The sequence below is a fragment of the Balearica regulorum genome, chromosome 14 (assembly GCF_011004875.1).
Source record: "Balearica regulorum gibbericeps isolate bBalReg1 chromosome 14, bBalReg1.pri, whole genome shotgun sequence".
NCBI classification, from domain to species: domain Eukaryota; kingdom Metazoa; phylum Chordata; class Aves; order Gruiformes; family Gruidae; genus Balearica; species Balearica regulorum.
The window spans coordinates 8,156,629-8,182,454 of record NC_046197.1 but is presented as its reverse complement, the minus strand read 5'-3'; the positions used below and the strand labels follow the sequence as shown (position 1 = coordinate 8,182,454).

At 37.7% G+C, this 25,826-nt stretch overlaps 1 protein-coding gene across 1 annotated transcript; it reads left to right on the top strand.

Annotated features, from left to right (window-relative positions):
* The first annotated feature begins 480 nt into the window (after positions 1-480).
* On the top strand, positions 481-25,826 carry GABRA6 (gamma-aminobutyric acid type A receptor subunit alpha6). Its single transcript, XM_075766339.1, has 11 exons — positions 481-518; positions 750-868; positions 1,196-1,263; positions 2,550-2,770; positions 2,877-2,959; positions 3,538-3,681; positions 4,086-4,238; positions 4,319-4,471; positions 8,644-8,903; positions 20,619-20,873; positions 25,776-25,826. The coding sequence occupies exons 1-11, from the start codon at positions 481-483 to the stop codon at positions 25,824-25,826; spliced, it is 1,545 nt and encodes a 514-aa protein (XP_075622454.1).

The following is a 25,826-nucleotide window of genomic DNA, read 5'->3' as shown; positions in this document are numbered from 1 at the left end:
AATAATCTCCCTGTGAACCATAAACATAATAAAAGCTGAGGCCATTTCTAACATAATCTCTATCAGCAAGATGCCAGTGCTTTTCCAGATTTCCTAACGGGTCCCTGCTAATTCCATGCCAAAACTAGCAGTGGATTTCTTCCTTTTAATCTCCCCTAATGCCTTATTCGATTATTGTCACTGCTCTCCGACCGAGCACCGTCCCTTCAAACCCTAATTCCCCCACTGGAACAGTCAGATGAGGCTGCACGGCTGTGGCGAATCCAAAGGACGCGCACGGCCACAGACACCCCCCACCTCCCCATCCCGAGCAGAGGGCGGCCGAGGACCACCAGGAAGGGGGTGAGCCAGACGGACTCTCCGATATCCTCACCCGGCGGAGCCCCTGGCCAAGAGGGGAAGGAAGGAAGGATGAGCACCGACACTTGCTCCAGTTGACGGGTCTGAGGGCACCTGAGCGTCCTCGCACATACCTGAGGCATGGCTCTGCTCATTGCCTGGCTATGCGTTGCTGTAAGGTGAGCCTCCCCTCCATCCCCACCGACCCCCAAGTCTCCCTCGAGCCCCGCCACAGCCCGGAGGAGCAGGCGGGGGGGCCGGGTCCTCTTCCCTCCTCTGTTCTCCCCTGAGGGCTGGTTCCTCGACGGGCGCAACTTTGGCGGGAGGGCTGAGGCGAGGGGACGGAGGCGCGAGTCCCGCGCGAGGGCTGAGGCGAGGGGACTGACGGCGGGACTCGCCTCTCCTCACAGCATAGAGGAGGCGCTGGGGGGCCAGGGCGACGCTGGGGACCTCTACTCGGAAAACATCACTCGGATCCTCGACAAGCTGTTGGACGGCTATGACAATAGGCTCCGGCCGGGATTTGGAGGTAGAGGGAAACTCCTGTCCCCTCGGGGAGCCTGAGAGCGCACGGCTCGGCGCGGGCGGGCGAGCGGGAGCTCTCCGACTCGCGGAGGTCCCACGAGCGGGCGCGGGGAGGCGGGTCCCGTCCCGGACGCTGCAGGATGGAGGCAGTGAAACCCAGAGGCGGGCGGCAAAGGGGAAAGGTTTCCAGTCCCTAGCCTGCCGGCTCTGGCGGGGCGGCCCCGGTGCTGCGCGAACACCGCGACCCCGATGGGCCCCGCCGCGGGGAGCCGCGCCCGGCCAGCCCTGACCCCGCTCTGCTCCGCTCCCCGCTCGTCTCCGTGTTCCGTAGGCGCCGTGACAGAAGTCAAAACGGACATCTACGTGACCAGCTTTGGGCCGGTGTCCGACGTGGAGATGGTAAGGGCCCTGCTTGCCGCCCCTGCTCTCCTTTCCCGGGATTCATTACGGTGGCATCTGAGTTGACCGTCATTAAAGCGGATTACGAGGCTTAATCTTCTTGACAATCTGTAGGGCCCGGCAGAGCAGTTTGGCTGGAGCTGCATATAGCTATTTCCCCAGCAGAGTCAGACAGAGCAGCCCGTGGCCCAGGCCCGAGACGGCACAAAGAGCAAGGCTAGCCTCGGGTGAGGGCACTGATGGGAGGTTAAAGATGCCTCTTTAACCTCGTTAAGAAGATTGTAAACACCTGTGGCCCAACACATAGGTTTGCAGGAAGGCTGAGTGGTAGGCAACAACCTAATGAGCAGCTGCTGGGGAATGGTGCCATTTCTGAAACAGCTGTCCCTTGTCATTCTGGGTGCCCCCAAATTCAGGTAGCTGTGGGCTTGGGTGAACTCTGTCAATTACAGCAGCCGCCCTGGGAAAATGTTAAGCCATTGGAGTGAGGATGGCATTGCTGTTCTCATTCTGGAAATTTACTTTCATCGCTATTTTTGCCCTTGTACACTTCCTCCAATACCCGCTCACCTGCAGTCCAGTTTGCACGCAAGGAACTGTGGGCCCCAAGATACAACCAAAAGTTTTTCCACCTTTCTTCATCAGTCAATCCAAAAGAAGGCGTAACCTTGCTGCCTTACACATTTGCCTCCAGCCAGGGTTTAACTCCATTTCCTAAGCAACTTCTGTAGAGACCTCTCTTCTGAAGGCTTGTGAGAATATTACTAAGAATCCTTAAGAAAAATAACTGAGAATATTAACTTGACACCATAATCCTACTGTGATGCGACTCACTCACATCAGTCCTTTCTTTGTGAATATCCAAAGTAAGCTGCAGAAGAGGCACTGAACATATCTTTTTGTTCCTGACAATTAAACATTGATAGTTTGTTTTTGCACTTTGAAAGGATACTAAATTAGACATTTGTATTTCCTTAGACCTCAGTCACTTTGAATTAAATTATTATCTCTGAGAGGATAATGAGGGTTTTTTCCCTTACTCATATCAAATTATCTCTTCACTGATTAATTTGTAACTAATTTTTAAATAATAAGAAAATAGGATATTTTTTCATAGACTTTTTTTTTTTTTTTAGTAACTACTTAATGGTAATAGGATTAAGTGTTTAAGCAGTAAAGGAAATGCCATTGACGTGTGTTAGGTTCTTTCATGGAGTACTGTCTACACTGCAACTTGGGACTGCTGGCCCCCACACGTAAGTCACCCACCTATTTATTTTCCATAGGAATACACAATGGATGTCTTCTTTCGGCAGACATGGACTGATGAGAGGTTGAAGTTTAGTGGGCCAACTGAAATTTTGAGATTGAACAATTTAATGGTCAGTAAAATTTGGACACCAGACACATTTTTTAGAAATGGAAAAAAATCAATTGCTCATAATATGACAACTCCTAACAAACTTTTCAGAATTATGCAGAATGGAACTATTCTTTACACAATGAGGTGAGAGCCTATTCTTCTGCTTTTGGTTGACCTTTATTTTTGATTCTTTCAGCAGTGTTCCTGCATACCATTTTTTTTCATTGTCATCTACTATAATGTATTCTAGACTAACCATTAATGCTGATTGTCCTATGCGGTTGGTGAACTTCCCTATGGATGGACATGCTTGTCCATTGAAGTTTGGAAGCTGTAAGTTTTTCTGTATCTTTCAGTTTTTCTATAGTAACGCATTTGGTCTACGTATATGTGAGAAGATCAGAAGTGAGATCCTAGGACACTACTTAAAGACATAGATGAATTTTTTAATTATATTTTTTATACTAGAATCTTACTTTCTCCTCTGAGACTCAGACCATTCATAAGCATGTGGATTTATTCACTAAAGAGTGACTGTTGAAGCATACTTTATTTTTATTATTCTTACACATTTAATAGTCCAAGTGAGTCCTTCAACAAGTCATAAAATCTGTGGTACGTTTATTATGTTACTTGTAGTTTTGCAAAATGAAAATATTTAGTTGATCTGCGGTAATCAAGTATGTGTTTTATAGCAAATTAAGAAACAAAAGCTAGTGCCCATCAGGTCTCACCTCAACCATTCTCCTATTGTTGATTTTTTTGTGTTTTGTCATTAATGAGGTTAGGAACTTGCTGGAGCAGGATGCATGTTTCTTTGGGTATTTGAGCCACGAAAGGGATCATGCTACTTATTTTTTCAGTTGCTTATAAATGACATAATAATAGCAATTTTTTCCTCTTTAACTCAGATGCTTATCCAAAAAGTGAAATAATTTATACATGGAAAAAAGGACCCCTGCATTCAGTAGAAGTTCCACAAGAGTCTTCCAGTCTCCTCCAGTATGACCTCATAGGGCAAACTGTATCTAGTGAAACAATTAAATCTAACACAGGTAAGATGTAGCCATGTAGGAACTATTTACTTTATAAAACACATCCTGAAAATAAATTACAGCAGGTTTTTTTCCATATAGAATCAAATTAGTTTAATTATCTTTTGCCATTTTAAAACCTAAAATCCTTGGAAGGAATCAAACCATTGTCACTTAAAAGCTAGTTTTTCAATATGGTCATTTTTCATGCAATAGTTAAGAATTCCCCCTGCCTCCCCACCCCAGTATAAACAATACATAAAATGAATATTATTCTCTTCTGTTTCCATCAGGTCACTTTTTTTTAATCAGCTTATTTTTATTATGCACTGTAAGTGCTTTCCTCAGAACATAGTATGTTGGGTTTAAGCCAATGTTTACTCATATGTTGCCAAAATAGTGCTGACATACTTGTCTCTTAACAGGTGAATATGTAATCATGACAGTTTACTTCCACTTGCAAAGGAAGATGGGCTACTTCATGATACAGATATATACTCCATGCATTATGACAGTCATTCTTTCTCAGGTGTCTTTCTGGATTAACAAGGAGTCTGTTCCAGCCAGAACAGTTTTTGGTATGCTGCATTAAGGTCTTTGAACAGCTCAGCATCACATATACCATTCATTCATTCCTTTCATTGCTTGTTTGTTTTAGGTGAATATTCACTTCAGCTGCTCTATTTCCATCTTCAAAGGAAAATAGGCTACTATCTCATTCAGACATACATTCCATGCATCATGACTGTAGTCCTGTCTCAAGTTGTGTTTTGGATCAACAAAGAATCTGTTCCAGCAAGAACCGTGGCTGGTATTCATGTTTTGTTCTTTTATCATTCATTTCATTCACTGTATTGAATCCATTGTATCAAGCAGCTATTGTAATCCAATGGGAGTTGGAAAAGACAGCTAGTAGGTTTCAGTGAACAAAAGTAAATACTAAAATTAAACCAAATAATAATCAGTCTGCCTGTGAGGGTCAAAATTCTTTACTCAGAATGTTTGGTTAGCTAAACTTGTTTGTTTCTTCCCCTCAATATTTCTTCGTATGCAGGAAGGGACAATTTCAGAGTAAATGTCAACCTTTCCATTTTTTAAAGAGGAATTTTTTTATTGATTTATTCTCTTGTGAAACCAGTCTGAGTAGAAGGTTTAAAAAAAAATCACATGGGATGTAATTAATCTCATTTGACATAAGGTACCTCATCTGGTACTCATTCTGAAGTGCCCTCTTCCCCTTGTTTACAGAGGTATCTAAACAACTATCTAAACAACTTTAGGTGGATAAAGTTAGGTGAGATGAATTCTGTCTGTAGCACAGGTGGGCGTCGCAATGTGAAAGGTGGGTCCGTGTTGCATGGCAAAGCCCTTTTTTCTTTCCAGTGGTTTAATTAATACTCCCAAAGCTGTGAGGTTTGTCTCCTTAATTTTTAGTGTGTGCTCTGCTATTAAATGTGACACTCCCCCCCTGCCCCCCCCCCCCCTCAGTTCAGTAGTGATAGGTTCTGAAACTGCACTCATTGTTAAAGGGGAAACTTTCACTGACTGAATTGTTGTTTCTAGAAAAACAATCATAAAAATACTAAGCAAAATTAATAAAACTTGTCAAAAACTTCATGAATCCACTACTCATACATACACATTTTGCAACCCTATCTATTTTCTCTTAACCCAGTATTTCTATACAAAAAAATCCCTTTGTGAGATTTGTCTTCAGTAACGAAAAGGCAGCTATATGTCCCTTAAGCATAAATGTTGCAAGTCTCGTAATTCAAAATGAGCCTATAATTGTAGTTAGCAGGCTACAGAATTTGTATAATTTGATTTTGGTCAATTGGCATTTCCTACCTGCATGGAATGGTATTCATAAAAGCATTGCAAACTTTTAGGAATGCTAAGTGAACACAACTTCCTCAGGTGCCACTGAAGGATGATCAACACTTTTTGTTCTTGAAATGCCCACTGGGTGTTGGGATGCAGTTTGGCATCATTAAGCACTTACAAGTATTATTTTCTGGCAATTGGGATTTAAGTAAGTGCTTAAAAATATTAAAATATCAGGCATTAGATTTTTCAAGGATGTTTATCACAATTGAAGCATAAAATATGTATAGGAGGTTTGTACAGCAAATATAATGCTACCTGATTTGGCTTTATATTGCATCTCTGGACTATACAGTCACAGTTTGAGTAAAACAGATTTGCTACCTAGTGGGCAGTGGAAGCTGATTCTATATGCTTGAAGTAATATGAAAATAAGTCTTTAGCTGATTCAGTAATAATTACAGAGAGACCCCAAACCCTGGAATAACAACTCTTAGATGTCATAGTGAAGAGCAAATATAGAATTAGAAACAGAAAATATTTTAAGTAGTAAAGTAAACACCTTTCCCAGTATTGTGTAAAATTAGTCATGTTGGCATTTTAAAAGAGTATTTCAATCCTTATTCCATTCTTATTTCTTCCAGACACAGTCTGAATTTATAGTCCTTACTAATTCAAAATCCCATGGATTCTAAATACCTGCATCTAAGGAAAAGAGGACAAACTCCTTATGACAAAAAAGACTTTCAGGCCCCAATAAAAAAGAAAAGGTTTAAAATGGAGAAGGTTTAAAATAGGAAGTAAGCTTCCTTTCTGCATCGTATTGCAAATACTTGAATTACAAATTTTCAGTTTTACTTCTAAGTTTCTAAACTATAAGTTTGACAGGAAAGAAATTAATAGTAGACAAATAACAATAGTGTGCCTAAACCACTTTCTCAGAACAAATTCATTTAGCAACTCTACCTCCAAAATGGATGGCAGTTATCCTTTGCAGATAATATTACAATAAATACTCTGAACATTTTGCCAAGATAAATTAATGGTCATAAGAACCTACTCTTTACAGATCTGCAAGTGAAACATGGGAGACAGAAATAATTGAAGAGGCACTCTTGCATTTTTTTGTAATTGTGTCATTGGAAAGAACAGCAGATTGCTACTATGAAATTCCTTATTTTATGTGGAACTATGTACATAGCTATGCATATGCATATATATGTGTGAAGTTTTATGAAGCAGGGCATTATCAGAAATTACTTAGAACAAGAAACATGGTTATTGGAGGCCTAATTTTAAGTATGCTCTGAATCCATATAGCAGTGGCTATTGTTTCACATTTTTATGTGCCTTTATCTGATCTTTTCTATTCCTGGCAAAAAGTTCATCTTTTGCAGAAAGATAGTAGTCAGCTTCTACCTTTCTAGCAGGTCACTGTGGGAATTTTAAATTAATATCCATTAAACTTTATTTATAAAGTCTCAGGCAAAGGTGTTTAGGTTTCTTTGTTGTTTCATTTTTAATAAGAAAAAATAACATATTTCAGTATTTGCATTATGTAACAGATTCTGCAAAACTTACCAAGAAGTGTTCAAAGTGGAAAGACGAGGGTAAACAATCATCAGTTACACAGTTTACCAACTGTAATTTGGCATTCAGTTTGATAAAGTAGTTTTCCACAGTGCAGAGTATTTCATCAATATTCACTCCACATTGAGAGAAGTCTTATCTATATCTGTAATAGAATAGGAGTCCTATTCCTAAGTTTAAATTCCTGCTGCAGTAAGTTTTTATTCAGACACAGAATATATCATCTTTATTACTAACTAGCACATGGACAGATTCTAATCTAATCACACATCATATTGAAAAGTTCATTCTGGACCTTTGAAATTGAAATATATCTCAGCATACTTGTATTCACATTATAAAATGAGTTTGGCAGATTTGGGAGAAGTAGAGATCCTACATATTTTTATACCATCTCCTATTTGCATTTCATTAAAATGTGTTAAGTAATGACATTGGGACATGGTTAACCTCAGACAGCTGGCAAGCTACATCATGTGAGAGAGTTGCAAAAAAACCTCTGAAAATAATCAAGTCACCCTGTCTTGATGCTGCAGTATGCAATGACACTGCATCCTTTCCACTGAGCATCATTCGTAGCATATTGATTCATCATCACAACATGACATTATAACATCCTTTACTTTCCCACCTACCCTTTTCCAACTGCAGAAAAGAGCAGAAGAGGGTATTTTCTACCTTACTGTCTTTAAATACCTGCAGTTTTCACATTCTAGCAGGCATAATTTTAAGTAAACATGAGTCACAGAGGCTTATATGTTAATGAATGCGCTAGCTCTTGCACTTTTTGCTTGTATTGGGCAGCAGTGGGAAGTAAATGTATTTCCTACATTATTAATACTGTACACTCCAAAACAGAAAGAATAAATTCATGAGTTTATGTGAAGAACACTATGGGGCCCATGAGTTACATGACCAGATTTGTTGTGTGAAAATAGATAAGCAGCTCTAGAGAAGTAGCTTTTCTATCCTGCCATATGTGTAACTATGGGTGCTTTCAAATCAAGATACTGTTAGTGAATCTTAAAGAATGTACCCAGTAATTAAAGAAAACTGCACAGAGGACCAAACTCTTATTACTAGAAATATTTCAGTCATAGTCTACCACTGATTTCAATGCAGAATTGGATTGATTCAGTGAGGGTTCTAGAAGCTATGATCTGTCTCGTGCAACAACAGGAGAAAGAGAGGATCACTGTTGGGAAATGACAGTATGTAATTTCTGCCAGAGATTCCACTTACTAACCCCTCAAGTAGAGTGTCTTTTATAGTTTAAGCCTGAATTTTGTTATACCCATGTTTATCACAATTGTAAGAAGCTACGCTATGTAGTATGTTGTTAACTTTCAGTCTGCTCGGTGTCTTAAGGAAGTTTGTTCAGAACTTTTAGATGATGAAGCCAGTATACACGCATTACTTAAGAATACAAAATACTTGTTGGTTAGCTGGTACGTAGGATGACAGGTAAAACCAAAGAGGAGTTGGGTTTTTTTAAATATATATGAATTTAAGAGTAGCAGAGTTGAAGCAAAATTCTAATGCTCTCATTTTCTTTCTCTTACTTTCAAGGAATCACTACAGTTCTAACAATGACCACTTTAAGCATCAGTGCACGCCATTCTTTGCCCAAGGTGTCCTATGCTACCGCCATGGATTGGTTCATAGCTGTGTGCTTTGCCTTTGTCTTCTCGGCACTTATTGAGTTTGCAGCTGTCAACTACTTTACCAATCTTCAGACTCAGAGAGCAATGAGGAAGGCAGCCAGGGCAGCAGCACTGGCAGCAGCACTATCAGCAGCAACTGTACCGGCAGAGGACGAGATTGTCTCGGTAATTGCTTGCTTTTCTGATAATAAGCATCATATAGGAAGAGGCAGCTGAAGTAGTGAATGCAAAACAATATTAAAGTGATCTTAACCTGAAACAGATTACGTAAGCAGATCCTGTCTATTTATCAAAGATATTGTTCTTATTTCAGAAAATGAAAAGACTTCATTTATTCCTACTGCTTATTTAAATTTGAGGTATGATTTACTAGAGAGATGTTTATTTGGTAAGATATTTAAGGAAAGCCATTAGACCGTTACCCATAATACTTCTCTTGAGCAATGCAGTAGGCAGTGTGGTTAGGCAGCTGTGGTTCTCTCAGTAAGTCTGCAGAATTTGTAGGACACTGTACAATGGAATGAACATGTGCATTGGCCAGATGATTATGGGTTCACTGTAGTACACTGATACATACCATAAGTGGGTCATCTGGAAGAAGAGGAATTAGCCTTTACATAAACTTGGCATCTGTTACTTTCATAAAAATCTGTGTTGGTGGAAGCTTGGGGAAAAAACATAAATGTAAAGATTAAGGATAGATTTTAGTACATGCAAAAGACAGGAAGGCTTTCTAGTATCAAAAAAAGTATGTCAGAATTGCCAGCAGATACTCTTTCTTACATCTCGGGCTAAGTAGTGAATGCTGTCTCACAACATATGTTAATATATTTATCACTGTAGCCATCCTGTTTTCAAAATCAGTTTTAGTACCACCACATTTCCCATTTTGAGAGGAATAACAGAATTTGAATGATCTTCTGCAAAACCTTTGAGTCTGTAGTTGAATAAGGAAGTAATTCTAAGAGCTATTGAATATTAGGGCAACACCTTACCCACCATATAGACATTTTTCCACATTTGCTTATAAACAGCAGTTAAAGTTATAACATTTAGGTATATTCAAACCATTAAATTCATAATTGATAAGTACCATATAATAGAGAAACCAAAGCTCCACAGCATCTTGCTACTGGTCCTCATTGGAGCTAATCAACAAATGTTCTTCACTTCAACTGGGAAACACTGTGCTTTTAAGCCATATTGTATTTTGCGTACAATTTTATTAATAATGAAAAAAAATGAAGACATTGTAAGATATAATAAAATGATGCATTTTATTTCACTAAATATATAAATGCAAAAAAGAAGCAAATCTTTATACATTTTAGCTCAGAACCACAGCTTTTTTGTTTGTTTTCTAAACCACAGTTATATCAAGAAAATACAAAAGAAAGTCCAAAAAATTTAAAAGGAGCTTGGAAGCAAATGTTCGCAGAAACTTGCACTGATTTTAAAGTGACAGCAGAAAGGCTGATATAGTTTTGGCAATATTTGCAATGTTCATATCTACATTTATTTTAACTAGTCGACTTCTGTAATTATATTTAAACTTTACAAAAAACAATGAGAGGAAAAGAGAGCATGCATTTGCCAATATTTAGGACATACTTCCCCTCTCCCCAATATCATGATATTTGACTGAGAAGTACTCTGGACTGAATGAGCAGAACATTGCAACAGTAAAATAGTGTAAAATAAGAAAAATACTGTTAAGACTGAAAGAGCTTTAAAATGTAAAAGCTTCATTTTTATTCTTTTGTTGGCTTTCTTTTGAGGGCAAGCTATCAGAAAAAAAGTTAAGAGATCATTTGGCTTTGTGTAGCATGAGGAAAATATTGATAGTTGCTACATAATGAACAACAGCTCTGATCTTTCCTACACACACTTCCTTATTCAAGTTTGAGTTTATCCTAGGGAGGTTTCAAAGAAGGAAAAAAAAAATCTACTTTTTTTTTTTCTTCACTGAAGTCCATGGTGCATGATACGAAACCAGTCTGGCCTACTCTGTATGTGCTACTGCTGGTGAATTCACAGCAAATGCTACAAAGCCTCTGCCACCCCCTGCCCGCCCAAATTTCTAGAAGGCAACTGTTTCAAAAAATAACCCTCTGCATACGCCCAGACATACTAGAACATACTCCTTATGATTGTGGCTCCTCTAGTACTTGTGGACGTGGTCTCTGTATCACTGCAGACCAAGCTAAGCACAAACTACAATATTGCTGTTGAATAAATTAATAAAAGAAAAAAAAAAATTCAAGTTTCTTACCAAGAGCTTCAGCCACAAAAAAGCACAGAGCCAAACTGAAGACACACCTTCCTCATTTTGTAAATATGTACTTGTTAGCTTTTCCAAGTGAAAACAAGCATCTAGGAATAAGATAAACATATAGGAAGCACATTGCAACCATTTCCTCAAGAAAACTATTTACAATTAGCTAACAACCTACAGATTTAGAAGAGTAGTAAATCCTGTAACATCAAGGTCCCAAGGTAAACTCAGTCTCTAAAACAGCCCATAGTGTCCACAAAATTCTATAGTCCTGATCTTGCTCAAATCTCATATTATCTAAGACAGTAATTTTCAAGCCCTGTAAGTCCACAACTTTTTTCTCACAGGACCAGTTATCTATGAGACCCCACCTCTCCAGTAATAGAAAAAGCAAAATCAATGAGATCATAAAAATTACAGGTACTTACAATTGAAGGAAGGATGACGTAGTCAAAATGGCTTCTAGAAAAATTTACTATTGGATTTAAAAGGACCCATTCCAGAAAGGCATGCTGGGACAAAGGAATAATTACAGGGTAACAGATTTTTAAGAAGCTTTTTTTCTTTTTTTTCTTTTTTCATTTCTTTCTTTATGTAGTGAAGATAAGTGGGAAAGAACTTTTGTATGTTGTCACATAGACGGATGTACTGCAGTCAGTGATATAATTTCAGCTGAAACAGACCTGAACTAGCTAATTTGAATGCTAACAGTGTAGTTAGCACAGGTTGATTGCATGAGTATATGACCATTGCCTCAGGATTATCATCCTCTACTGAGCTTTGTACTTCTATAGCTACATTACTGGTCTTAAGGCAGTTATGTTTAAATAAGGCACACAGCATAGCATGCAGTTTCTTTGTTATTGTAGATTTAGGAGCTGTTTCTGAGGTCCTGATTTCCCCTTTGTTGCCCCATACCCACCAACTTGTTCCTTTATTTTGTCTCTAAATTCTTTCATCACTTTTCCTTCCAGATTTTTCTTTTTTTTGATTGCCACAACACTGAATTCTTATGCTTTACCCCTTGCATAATTTATTTTACCTCTCCTGCTCTTCTTTTTGCCTTTTCTCACCATTTACTCTGCCTCTCTTCAAGATTTTTTTCTAATTCACTAGGAAATAAATCTGTTAAAATCCATGTCTTACACATTAAAATGTTTTTTAACGGTCTACTTTATTTGATTTTTAAAAAAATAATTAAAATCTTTCCCTGGTCTCATACTCTAGGCTTTGGTACCTTGTCTTTCTAATCTGTGATTTTTTTTTTTATTTCTTTTTGCTCTTTTAGGTAGGATAGTAAAGTTTTTCATCCACTTGAAATGCTAGTAATTTTATTTGTGATTTTTAAGGTCATGAAAGTTGTCAGAATTGTAGCTATATTAAGGGGCAGGTATAAGATGAAAAGTAGTGAACAGTGTGTCAAAAATGCTTACTGTCTTCTGCACATATAGAAGTCAGATGGTATTTTTATATGGAGAAAATTTCTGAAGATTGTAAAGGTTTACTTAGTTTTAGGGAGTCCACTTGTAAAAATAAAAGTGAAAAAGTGAGATATACTTACTTGAAAAATTTCATGGCTGTACAACTGCCAATGGAACTTTGCTACCAATAGCAACATTAAGAATAACAACATAGACTATATGTTTTTAATAATCTGTTATCTTAAATTGTCAGAAGAGTGGCTAAAGAACGTTGTGGTGAGATAACCTTAAGATGTCTGAACTAGTACTTTCTGTATGACAGGAAATCCACTTTCCTGCTTTGTGTAAGGAAGTTCTGGTATAAATGAAAGTTCAAAGGAGTTACAAAAGAGCCAGTTAGAAGCTTTTTCTGCTTGAGTGAGGGCCTAAACTCATCAAGATAAACACGTTTACAGAATATACTTTTTTTTTTATTCCAAATTAACTCTGTTTCCTGAAAAAAAAATCAAAAATCTTTCAAAACACTATCAAAAAGCCTCCTTCCCCCTTGAGCCTAGTAAATTTTATTTAAAATCTTGCTTTATTCAAATTAACAGAACTTTTTCTCATGGGTTTTTATATTGTAGCTAAAAACCATGTACACTCAGAAAAGAAAGATGGCAGAAAACCAAATTCTGCTCTACTGTACTAATGAAAGTAGGAGAAACTCTGCTCAAGTTATTGGACTGCACTGGTTTCAGTAAGTGGGACAATGGTCCACCTATGTGCTCAGTTACCTGGTGACAGCCCAGCATGCCTGTTCTGGTTCCAGGAAAGCCACTCTATTTACCTCAGTTAACTGAGAGCAGAGTTTGGCTTGCTGTCTTTGTCAGCTGCAGGCAATCCCTGCATGACATACAAAACTATGGGTGTTCCACTCCAAAATATGATGGCAGCAAGCTGAGTAGTCATCTGGACCCTGACAGAAACCTGTTTTTATTCATATGCTGACCAAGCTTGTTCTAGCGTGTCAAAACCAAATATTATATATAGAAAAAACATACGGCATTTAGATTTTTAATCCATTTCAAATGTGTATGGTCTATATCAATCATATCGTTTCATCCTTATGGCTTCCTTTATCCAGGAATATCCCAATACTGGAAGTTGCAAGGGAAGGGGAATTGGTGATATTCTCTGGAGTGCACCATTTGAAGTAATGCTCTGCGAGATGGTCAGGGAGCACACACCATGGATCAAATGGCACCTTTCCATATGAGAGACTACGTGTGAAAGGCAAAAGATTGTTACGGGGTGGTAGCTTGGTTACAGTTATGTTCTAAAAGACCTGTTGTTTTAACAGAAAACAGCACAGAGCAGTGAAATACTGCTGAAAGAGCTTCCTTCTCCCTACAAGTAACCATGTCCTCCCTGTGTTTCAAAATAAGATGGCTTGGGCAGAAAAGGATTCTCATTCTCCTTAACAGCCCTGCCCAACTGCAGAGCAGCCATATGTCACCTCGGTATAGAGGATTTAGTTTTCTATAATTACGTCAGAATATATTGAGTATGTTCAATGAGTATCCTAGTGTAACTGTAAAGAGAGCACTTCTGTTTGGATTATCAATGACTCTTTATGAGATCATCCTAGAAACAGCTATATGTTTCTCAGTCTTGACTGAGAACGTGGCACTTTCTATTGAATTAGGGAGACCTTCCTGCTCCTCCACAATTGCAGATTATCAAGTAGACTATTAAAACCAAACAACAACTTTCAATTATATTGACTTTTTGTCATCCCAACAAGGAAAGTAGGTGCTGATTATTTGGTTCTGCCCAAGTTAAATATTTGTCTGATTGACAAAGCAAATGCAGGAAGGTTTAGAAGTAGCTGATATTGTATACCAAAATAGAAAAATTCAAGATGAATTGGGTTTAGACTTTTTTTGTTCAACATTGAAGTCTAATCTCAGTACCTTTTTTGCAGGGGGACAGTGAGAACAAAATAAAGTAAGTTAAATTATAGAAAACAACTCCAAACAAACCTCTGTAGTACTGTTTGTGTAATTCTGTCTCAGACACTCAAAGAAGTAGTTTCTATATGCTACAGAAATTTAGCAAAGTAAATGTAGAGACAGGGATTGTTCTGGACCAACACTGATAAGTTTAAGAGCGGAATGTGACTTTGAACATTTAAATCTGTTCAACATAAACACATGTTTTTGACAGAGGCTCTGTGCTAATTATGTGATTTTTTCTGATATGCTATATATAAATGTTAGGGAGAGACTCTACCACAGTACATTCACATTGAAAAGAGAATGACTAGGGTTCCAGTCTCTGCTCTCCTTAATGCTTACCTGTTTGATATAACAGCAATTTAATACAAGGCACACAGTATATTTTTCAAAGTTATGCTTTCTGCCTCTAATGGCTCTTTAGATTTTCCATGCAAAGTAAAACAGCTTTGAAGTAATAAGGCAACAGCCTCTCCCCCTAACCACCTTCACCTGATGGTTAGACTATATTTCAAGAGGTGAATTTCACTACCTGAAGGTTAAGAAGAAATTTGAACATGGCTTTCCCATACTCCAAGTGAGTAATTTAACCTAAAGTGATTTAACCCTTTTACTAGGGTAAAGCACGAAGACAACTGTTGTGGTTTAACCCCAGCCAGCAACTGAGCCCCACACAGCTGCTCGCTCACTCCCACCACGATGGGATGGGGGGAGAGAAACAGAAGAGTAAAAGTGAGAAAACTCGTGGGTTGAGATAGAGACAGTTTAAGAGGTAAAGCAAGACAAGAAATTAATTCACCGCTTCCATCAGCAGGCAGGTGTGCAGCCATCCCCAGGAAAGCAGGGCTCCATCACACATAACAGTGACTTGGGAAGACAAATGCCATCACTTTGAATGTGCCTCCTTCCTCCTCCTTCCCACAGCTTTCATTGCTGAGTGTGAGGTCATGGGGTATGGAATATCCATTTGGTCACTGGGGTCAGCTATCCCGGCTGTGTCCCCTCCCAACTCCTTGTGCACCCCCAGCCTACTTGCTGGTGGGGTGATGTGAGAAGCAGAAAAGGTCTTGGCTCTGTGTAAGCACTGCTCAGCAGGAACAAAAACATCCCTCTGTTATCAACACTGTTTTCAGTACAAACCCAAAACACAGCCCCATGCTGGCTGCTATGAAGAAAATTAACTCTATCCCAGCCAAAACTAGCACAAAACCAAATTTGTACGTTATTTCTCATAATATTTCTAGGAAAGGAAACTTAGAATTCCGAAAGAGATGCCTAAAGCTAGGACTATTAATGACTTCTAAACTACATTCAGCTTTTATCCATGCAGAACAAGGTTTATAGATGTTTGCAAGACACATTTTTTGAATCAGATCCCACAGATGAGATATGCAAAGAAATGTCTAAATTATGGGTTATAATGCATCTCTGGCATGAGATGGATACTTAAACTGCACAGAACTGTAAAGATTGAAGTACCTTAGTGCATGCCCCAAAAGAGATCTTACTTAATGTGGTGGACTTCCCTGCTGCAAGGCGCTGTGTATGGGTTGTTCAGTAGCTGAGCAGAGTTTTTGCAGATCACGCTGTTGAATGTAGGGGCTAAACTATGCTTCACTCCCTCATTGGGAGCTAAGTCACTAGCATGTAATTTTGTGTGTACAGTATGAATAGTTGAAATTACTCAAAAAGCATCTACTAATGAGATAGGGAAAAAATAATGTTATATACTTAATATTCTGCCTTGTACAAACATTGAGGTTTGGTCCTATTTTTTTTGGTTTTGTTTCTGGGTTTTTTTGGTATGTTTTGTGATGTCAAAGTTCAATATCCTTAATCCAATAAATTAAATAGAAAAAAAAAACCAAACACATTTTTCGTCCAAACTTTTTGAGTTTATTCACATAAACCTTTTTACTGCATTGCCCACAGGAAAGAGAGACATAAGTGAGGACACACAGATGTTAATTTGTTAAAAGTTAGTCAGTATCTGAGTGCATACATAAGATACTTATGTTACTGCTGGATCATAAACTAAACTGACAGTGAGAACATGTATTTGCAGTATAAAAGAACAGAGAACAGTAGAGAATTTTACAAATACGAATTACAGAAATCTCTTGAGAAAAAGAAACATAAGAACAAAGCGCATTCATAAATCACAGTTAGCATCCATATAAAAATCAGAAAAAGCAGACAAGGAATTCTGTTTACTCCAAGGTTATATATGTATGTATTTTAAATCTAGAAGCCAAGCAATTTCCTGAGAGCCTCCTAAGATACTCTGAGCATATCCAAATTCTAGTGATATTGATGAGAGTTGTGAGAGAGCAGCACCTTTATAGACAAGATGAGACTGCTTTGTGAGCTTTCTAGGTGATCAGATAGCTGAGCTACAAAAGCTGAATAGAAGCCAGACTATACCTTACCAGCCCATACACATACCAGTCTTTGTCTAGTCCAGTTTTATGGTATCTCACATTAAACAGTGACTTTGCAATCTGTTCTGCATCGCTGGGTAGTCGTACATAGTGACCAGTCTAATTGGACTAACATTCCAAATGAGAGCAAGAGTAGTCCTCTGAATCAGGATTCAGTAACCTAACAAAATTCATTATTTCATTATGACAGTGTGCCATGCCTTAGGCTGCTTCTTGTTGCTCTTGGTACTCATAAAACAGTCTATTGATTATTTGAGTGACTGGCTGTGTGAACTATGCAAAATAGGCTATTCATTCCCATTTTCTCTCTGTTTTGCTAAAGTTTCATGATGTCATTGTAGGTAATCTTTGTCAAAAGGAAAGTTAAATCTAAATATAGTAGACAAATTACTGTAGCTGTTGTTCAGAACTCTACTGTAATAAGAAACTATATAGTTTCTTCTCGCTGCCTCCTCCCCTTGGTTTAGCTGAATTCCAATGAAAAATATGACTTGTGGTTCTGGGACAGCAAGTCTGGTCTACAGTCAGCTACCACACTGAGAAACATCTTCCTTACACATCTGAGATAAATTTGGACTTCGAATTCCATATCCTGGATAGTGGTATACAAGAAAATAGTCTTGACCCTGACTTGCTGCCTGGGCACATGAGGGTGTTAAAGACAGTGTAAAGAACTACTCAGGGACTCTTAACGATTTATATCAACTCTAAACCATCTCCTCAGGAGGTAAAGACCATGACAAAAACCTGGCTTTGCTGAGACAATAAAATGCACTGGTCCTTCCTGAATATTGAAATAGGCTATTTTAGGTAATGAGAAGTTATTAATATCATTCCATTGATAGAAGTGGACTTAAACTAGCTCCCACTAAAGTGGGAGCATAATCAAGTTGATTAGTGTGGTCCCCAAGTTCTGAGGACACACACTGACTCCAGATCTTCCTGTCTCCAACTGAGATGAAATCACTTTGACATAATCCTCCTTCTATAGGAGTAAGATTTAATGAATATTATAAATAAAATAATGATCAGGATAATACTTTTCCAAGTGCCTATTCAGATGATCGGAATGATTTTACTACCTCTACATTCTAAATATGTTCAGTACCAAACATCATCCACAGACCATATGCTACATCTGTTCTGCCTACTAACGCCATCACCTCAGTACAATAACTCCCAATTAATGCGTGAATATCCAGAGCAGAATTTGACCCACCTTATGCCAGAATATTGCAGATAAAAAGGGCTAAGATTCACCTTAGCACTTACATTCTTAAGAACCACTCATTCTCCACAGAAGGTGAAGTTATCTTGCAATAAAGCGAAAAACAAGCTACCTTATGACTTGTACAATTCAGTTCAAAGCAGGGCATACGAGCAAAACAGAATAGCAACTTCAGTGAAAGCAGCAGCCCAGGCTCTGTCAGTCTGTTTATAGAGTGGGATTATTATGATTAGTGCAAATGGACGTGGATAACCCTCTTTCTGTTTCTGAGACACATCTGTAGATCATTCTCCATTTAAATGTCTGTTGCTTGCTGCGTTACTGGAAAATAGAAAAACAAACATCTGCGTTCCAGATAGGCACAGCCTCAGAATATGAATACCATTTAATATCCATTCAAGACATGATACTAATCATTTAATGGCAAAGTGGAAGAACGAGGGATATGGCAAGGTGGAAGTCTTGGTGGGAAGTAGGGGAAGAAAGAGTTAATAGTTAAAACAGATATATACAGAAAAAGCACTTTTTTTTTTCTTTTTTAAATAAGATGTTGTTCTCTCCACCTTTTACTTAGACTAAAATCAGCTTTGAGGAATCCATCTCTCCCTAATTTCAGTTGGATACCAGTCCATTCATCCATGAGCAAAAGTAGGCACCATGTTGTAGCAATGTCACTTGTTCCAATACTCTGACACTAACCACTAAAAAGTTCCTCTTATAACTCTATTTTAAGTCATCCATGAGATACCAGGTGTGTTAGGCTAGTCTTTTATCTAGAAATTGTGGCCCAAGTACAAGTAGAGGCAATGTAGTTCAGAAAATGCTTCTTTTCCTTTTAATGACCCATTCATTTATCTGATTGACTAAAATCTGTTTCCATGCATAGAAATCCTGCAAAATAAATCCCAAAAATGCTGACAGTGGGCTACATTGAAGTGAATGATTGTCACTAAATCACTCCCAAGGACTGACTTTGGAAATTGCATATCTAACAGAATTTTGCTACCTTAAAACCATTCAAATGTTACTATTCCATTTTACAATAGATATATATGCTGTTGTATTCTAAGTTATTTACATTGTCTAAGACTTTCCTTATTAACTTCAGTCATTCGGTCATCTCGTTCTGCTGACCAAAAAAGCTGCATTTTCAAACCCAAGAACAGCTGCATATGTTGTGCAATTTTGCTGCATTATATTTTTCAACAATTATCTGGCAGTTTTGCAGTCCTTTATTGATGAGGCTTTCGACTCAAGCTCAACTAAAATGTTTTATGTTAGACATTGGCTTGTTTGGGTCCAAAGTATTTCTGTTGCTCCCTATTAACAGAAAACTTGAGTACTTCATATGAAAATAGTAAAAACCAACCTGACAATCTAGCATTCTTCTGTATTTTCTCAGCCATCGCATGAATCTTATGGCTACTGCCATGCATCCACACTACTAATGGTAGTCCTAGGTAGTGGCAGTAGCAGCAAGATTTTTGAAAATTTCTTCCCATTGGAAACTACAGTGAAAGTGTGTAACTAATATTCATTATAAGCAGGCTTAGAGCCTGTGGTAGATCCCATTCCTAAGCCGTTTCTGCAAGGAAGAAGTCTATCACTTCTGCTGTTGTGAAAGTAAAAAAATGGCAACTTGACTACAAATAAAATGTGTACATAATGAATATACACGTCAACCTAGCAACTAAGAGGTAAAATCTAAATGTTCCTGACTAAATCGTTCAGAGTTTTCATACAGCTTTCTGAAGAATAATTGGACCTGGCTATGAATATTGCACAAAATATAGGAATAATTTGGTTTCTTTTTACCATAAATGAAAATAAAAATAGTCCCATTACAGTCAGGTTGAATACTTGTCTTCAGTTGTATGCATGAAAGTGCTGTGGGAATCATGAGATATATCTAAAAATGAAATTTCTTCTGGGAAAAAACTACAGGACAATTTAGCATTAATGTTTTCAGCACCTGTAAAGTTAGTCCATTTCCTTTTATACAGCAGCTTTCTAGTTCATCAGCAGCTGGTTTGGGAACTAACAACAGTGCGACACCTAGACTCCATTCAGTGAGTGTTTACCAAAAAACTCATCAATGGGCTCACACAGTGAAGACTGCGCTTGAGCTAGCCCATATGTGCTATTTTGTTTAAACTTGATTCATATCTACATAAACTTCAGTCATATCAATATATTGTAATTTAGATACACCATTACTTTCTTTTCCTTTTAGCCCCATTTTTTTCTTTTTCTTTCTCTAGTAGCTTCCATATATTACCATGTTACAAATATGGAAAGCACATATTCTTTTAATGTTTTTATAGCAAAGCTTAGGCCACAAATATACCTCTGTATATTTACATTATTTTTGGGATTTCCTTAGGTTGCTCTATAGCAGAGAAGCAGCAATAAAATCAGAAAGTTGAGTAGAAAGGTGGAGAGAGGCCTAATGATCACACACCCTAAGACTATCCAAAAATCACCTTCCCCTCCCCCTTTTTCTTTTTTTCTTCCACAGCATTCTGACTCCAATTGTAATCTGAAGAAGCGAGTAAACTCCGTAACGTCTCAGGCAGATCAGTCTCCCGAAGCCAGCATAATATCAAATAGTGCATCCCAGTGTCAACCAGTGTGTGTTCCTCCACCAGCACCACCACCACCTATTGGAGGCACAAGTAAAATAGACCAGTATTCTAGGATCCTCTTTCCCGTGGCGTTTGCAGGATTCAACCTGGTATACTGGGTTGTTTATCTTTCAAAAGACACTATGGAAGTAAGTAGTAGAATTTCTGAACACTTGCTTATAATATGCAATATGTTTACTTGACTAATAGTATTTTAATTGTTAATTTACTCTTGCAACTGCAGTTAATCAGACCTTTCTGAGAGAAGTTACTGATAATGACTTTCTCTAAAAATCATCTGTGGCTTCTAGTGGTAGTGCACTCAGTACAACACAGAAAGGCTGTTTGAAGATGCAAAGTGTAAACACTTATCTCTATGCCACGTTGTGCTGAGCAGAACACATTGTGTAAGACAACCTATGATGCCATTCTCAGGAAACAAACTAATCTTAAATCTTCCATTTCTTAATCTTCCTATCTGCAGTAAGGAATGGTGGAATTACCTGTTGAAGCGATGCAGTGAAAGAGATAAGAACTTTAATATCTCCCAAGGTTTGCTTAGTGAGGTAATAAGATAACAGTCTCCCCCCAAAAGTTTGTTATTAATTCTAAACATTTATCCATAGTGAGAGGAATTGACAACTGCAGTATATAGTTTGTGAAACAAGAGTCCCTGGTTTTATACATTTTAACACTTACTTTTCCTGTTTCTTCATATAGCTGAACTGGTTTATGCAGATAAAGCTGCTAAATTCTTTGCTTAAGTTTGTTTGAATCAGGCAGAGAGTGATCATGTCTTTAGATGTCCATGATGTCCAGAAGAGATGTGTGCCCTGCAAATTGAGCATGTCTAGAATAATCAGTCAATGATTAGCTTATAATTTTCAAGCAGTCATTAAAGTCTTTAATGCTTTAATTCTCTAATTTTTCCCTTTTGCCTAAATACAGCTAATGGTTGTCCCGTTTCCTTGGTAAAAAATCTATTCATTTGCCTTGTTGCCATAGAGTTTTTGAATCTCACTGTACATTGCAGTCAATATGATTGGTACATTTAGCTTTATTTAGGACAGCTAGAGAGATAATGATGGTATTTAGATAGTACTGAATGCACAAAGTCCCTACATCAATAAAAACAGAGGCTGGCAATCTTGTAGGATTGGTGAGCAGATTGTACCTTTATTTCCTAAATTAGAGGTAAAGCAGGCCAAGGGAAATCTCATGGACAGCCAAGAGATGTTGCAGTTCAAAGTAATAGGACAGTGCTGACCAGCTGATTGGTGGCATCTTGCCTCTTCTTCAAGCAGAGGCTACTAGCTTCTAATTTTGCTGATTTTTGCTACTGGTATGATCTAGAAAATGCTGTCTCTCAAAGATGGAGTGTGCTGCCAAGCAGCTTATATGAAATCAGGAGGGCAGGAAGATAGGAGGCACTATCTCTTACAAATGTTTCTGCAGATGTCTCTCTCAAGAGGTCACAGCTGCTAACTCCTGGCCACTCAAAATCTGCCCAATGCTAAATTTAGCACTTGTGCCAGAGTTACTGATCCTGCTATTAAAATATTGACTATGTGTGCAAATTACTTATCTCAATCAGAGAAGGGAAGTATCAAAAAAGCTCATGTATAATCATTACAGCTTCTGTTTAGAGGCCAGTTCCTCAGCTTGTGTAGCTTGCCATAACTCCAGTGATTTCATTCACCCATTCACATTTTGGATCTAGAAATATTTGGAACACAGTTGACATTTCCCTTGGTAGTGATGAAATATTTACACTGAACCTTGTATATTAATAGTAATATTAGAACTAGGCTTTTAAAATACATCTAAAGTCTAGGATGTAGTGCTGACTATAAATATTTTTAAAATGCCACTTTTGCAAGCTCACAAACCTGCCCACAAACTCAGAAATTATGTTCTGTAGTAGCCTTATAGAATGACAGAAATTGAGCAGCAAGAGTTAGAAAACAGAGCAGTACTGAGAGCTGGGGTGTTTCGAATGATGAAGAATGTAAACAATTATGTAAAGTGTTGATAAAGCTCTTCATAAATTACATTTTCCTGTTTTTGTACTCAATTATAACTAATAATGATTGTGATACACATTGGCAGGTTTCTAATTCAATATGTTGTATCACTTTGCCAGTTGCTACTTTCAAGGAAAACCAGGATTGGTTTTGCTTTAAAAATATATTAAAAATATGTAAGCCTTTCCATTGAAGCAGAGGAGATACAAAAGTTAGGTGAGCAAAGCATGGTATGCTTCAAGGCCAGTTCAACTCAATCACAGGCTCGAGCCCAAAAAATTAAATATCAGTACAGTATTAGTTAAGAAATTATTTCATTTAGAAAGTGAATTTTGTGCAGTATTTCAGGTATATTAGCTTTTATTTTGGAGCTCATTTAGCTTTTGTTTAAATAACAAAATGGAAAAAATATAATCAGTTCATTGAAATAACCAAATTTCCTGTGTACTAGTTCTTGTAGTGCACCTTTCTAGGATTTTTATTAGTGTGGTTTGGAGTGCAGAACATCATTCACCTAAGTCTGTTACTGTGGAGATTCCTAAACTGAACAGCAACCTACTGTCTTTGGATGGTACATGTAGTATAAATCAAGAAGCATTTCATGAATCTGCTTGTAAAAAGCAGGCTATTAGCACTGGAATTAAAGGTAATTTTCAACTCATGTCATGATCTTCTGGCAGACTCTGACTTTGAAGGAAGCGCAAGCATATTTTTACCTGATGTTCTGGACTCAGAGCATCAGCTAGAATGAGCAGCCTTGTTAATGTAATGACACAGAGTTGCGCGAAATGAGGAGCTCATCTAAGCCGTTTGGTAGTATTTCTGTGCACTACTAAGCAGTTTTCTTATGGCTTAAGTAATGGGCCATATGTTACAGAAACGAAGAAGTCAGTCTTGTGTATTGTATCCGATAATATTTATAAGAACCTTGGGACTTGAGTACTTTTCAAACAGCTCCTTGGAGTACCTTTTTCTTCCCCCTCCATTTAATCATTTTCTTTTTAGAAGACACCAGGTTAATCACCGTTTCTCTTACTAGACATGTAAACTAAGAGTACATTAATTACACAGAAATTTTAGGATGTGGAAGTTTGTATAATGAAGAAGGTGTTTCTAATGTATGCCTTTAAACACTTGAATATTATTTTTCAGAGCAGCCAGGATTGGGCAGATAGCAAGAGTATCTTAGACTGAACTCCGTATTTGTACTTCCGTATATATTGTATCAAGTCCAGCTCAGCAAACCAGGAAGTTTAATAACAAACTTTCTTTGTAAAATGAATCTTTTGCTACATTTGTAAGCAAAATAGCAGCAATTCTCTGACTGAAAAAAAATGAAAAAGAAATTCCAAGTTGAAGATAAGTGCTTCAGCTGAATGCTTTTTATACATGGACGGGGATGATGTTTTTTTCTGTCCTTAATATTTAAATAAATGATTCTATTCTCCCAATGGAACAAGTAGGAAAATATTCTTATTCAGTAACAGTCATCCACCATGCAACTTGATACATAAAAGATATTTCAATGTAAACTGGTTTGCAATGTGGAGTAGCAATAGTGTTGCAGGACAACAATTATATTGGTAAAAGTATAGAAATGAAGCTAATATAGTTCTCTGCCTACATTTTGCTAGACAGCATGTTGTTAGAACCTAATATAACAAAAGGACAACATAAAAGTAGAAAAAAGGAGGCACTTAAATACATATGTATGAAAGAAACACCAGTTGAAATAGCAGAAGCCAGTTTTTAGACCACAGAAAATGCTGATACTTGTGTGATAAGCCCACCTTGCTCTCAGAAGGTTTTATAACTGTAATGCTGACAGATGCTTGAGTATAGCAATATCACTGTGCCATTTATAATATGAAAACAATAAAGCATCAAAATTACTCTAAGAGGACTCACTCCCTCACTACATAAGGACAGTTTGTAATTAATTTAAGATGGAAGGTTTGAAGATGTGGCATCCCCATGATTTATACATGCAAAATGGAACAGGCATGTTTCTATGGTATGTGTTTTGTAGAGTACAGTAGCAATATCTGCCAGCCACAAAAAGCTCCATACAGTAACAAACAATACGCATTTGTCTAGGTTAGTCAAATAGAGAAGTTCTTGAAAGGAGAACAAACCTAGCTGACAAATGAGAAAAAAGTCATACAGCATTTTTTGGCTTTGCTTTTGGTTTTAAATCTTCCTAAATCCTTGAGCTGAATACTAATTTATGACAGTGACCTTTGGTAGGTGAACTGCATGCTTAGTTTATTTTAAAATTTGCTTGATCTAGAGCACAAAGAGTGCCCTTTTAATGAGCAGAATACAAGTACCTAGTCTACCTTTGCCGTATCATTCACAATGCATATGCTGTTCTTGCATCTTCTTACACATCATCTTTCTAAAGTAACCTGTCTTAATTTTTATGTGTAATGTTATATTACAGTTTTTTATGTAATGAAACACGGAGTGATGGAGTGAATCAAAGAAGTATATGATGTTAAAGTTTTGATGATAAACTGCAGAAAAACAAGCAGAGGCCAGCTTTTGTTTGGGAGCAAAGGAAGGTACAAAGTCACTGAATATGCTAAATGTGCTGAGTCCTGAATATTATCTGGATGCAGAGAACATAGTATGATGGCAGAAAGAGTTACATAACAGGTTGAAGGAAAAGATGAGATGCTAATGATGCACGGGTCAAGTGGGAAGAAACAAGAACAGAAAAAGAGACAAGAACTGGAAAAGTATTTAGCTTCAGTATATTAATATTCATAAAGCTTGCAGTGTGTATTGTTACATCGTGTTTCAGTTTGAACACTGGAAAAATAAAGTTCATGAGAAAACAGTCATTGCCACATGTACTTACAATTGAGCTTTGATGATCCAGGTAGTGAACATCAAATTCTAAGAGGATTCTCCCTTGTAAAACAGTTCTATTTTAAGTCTGCTGAGACAGAAGTCAGACTGTTTTGTTGGTTAACTTCATTGTTAACAATCCATAGCTGAAACTTCTCTCAACTTTTCTTCCAGTTTTTTGAACCTACTGCAATGCATCTTCGAAATGACCATCAGTCCAACTGA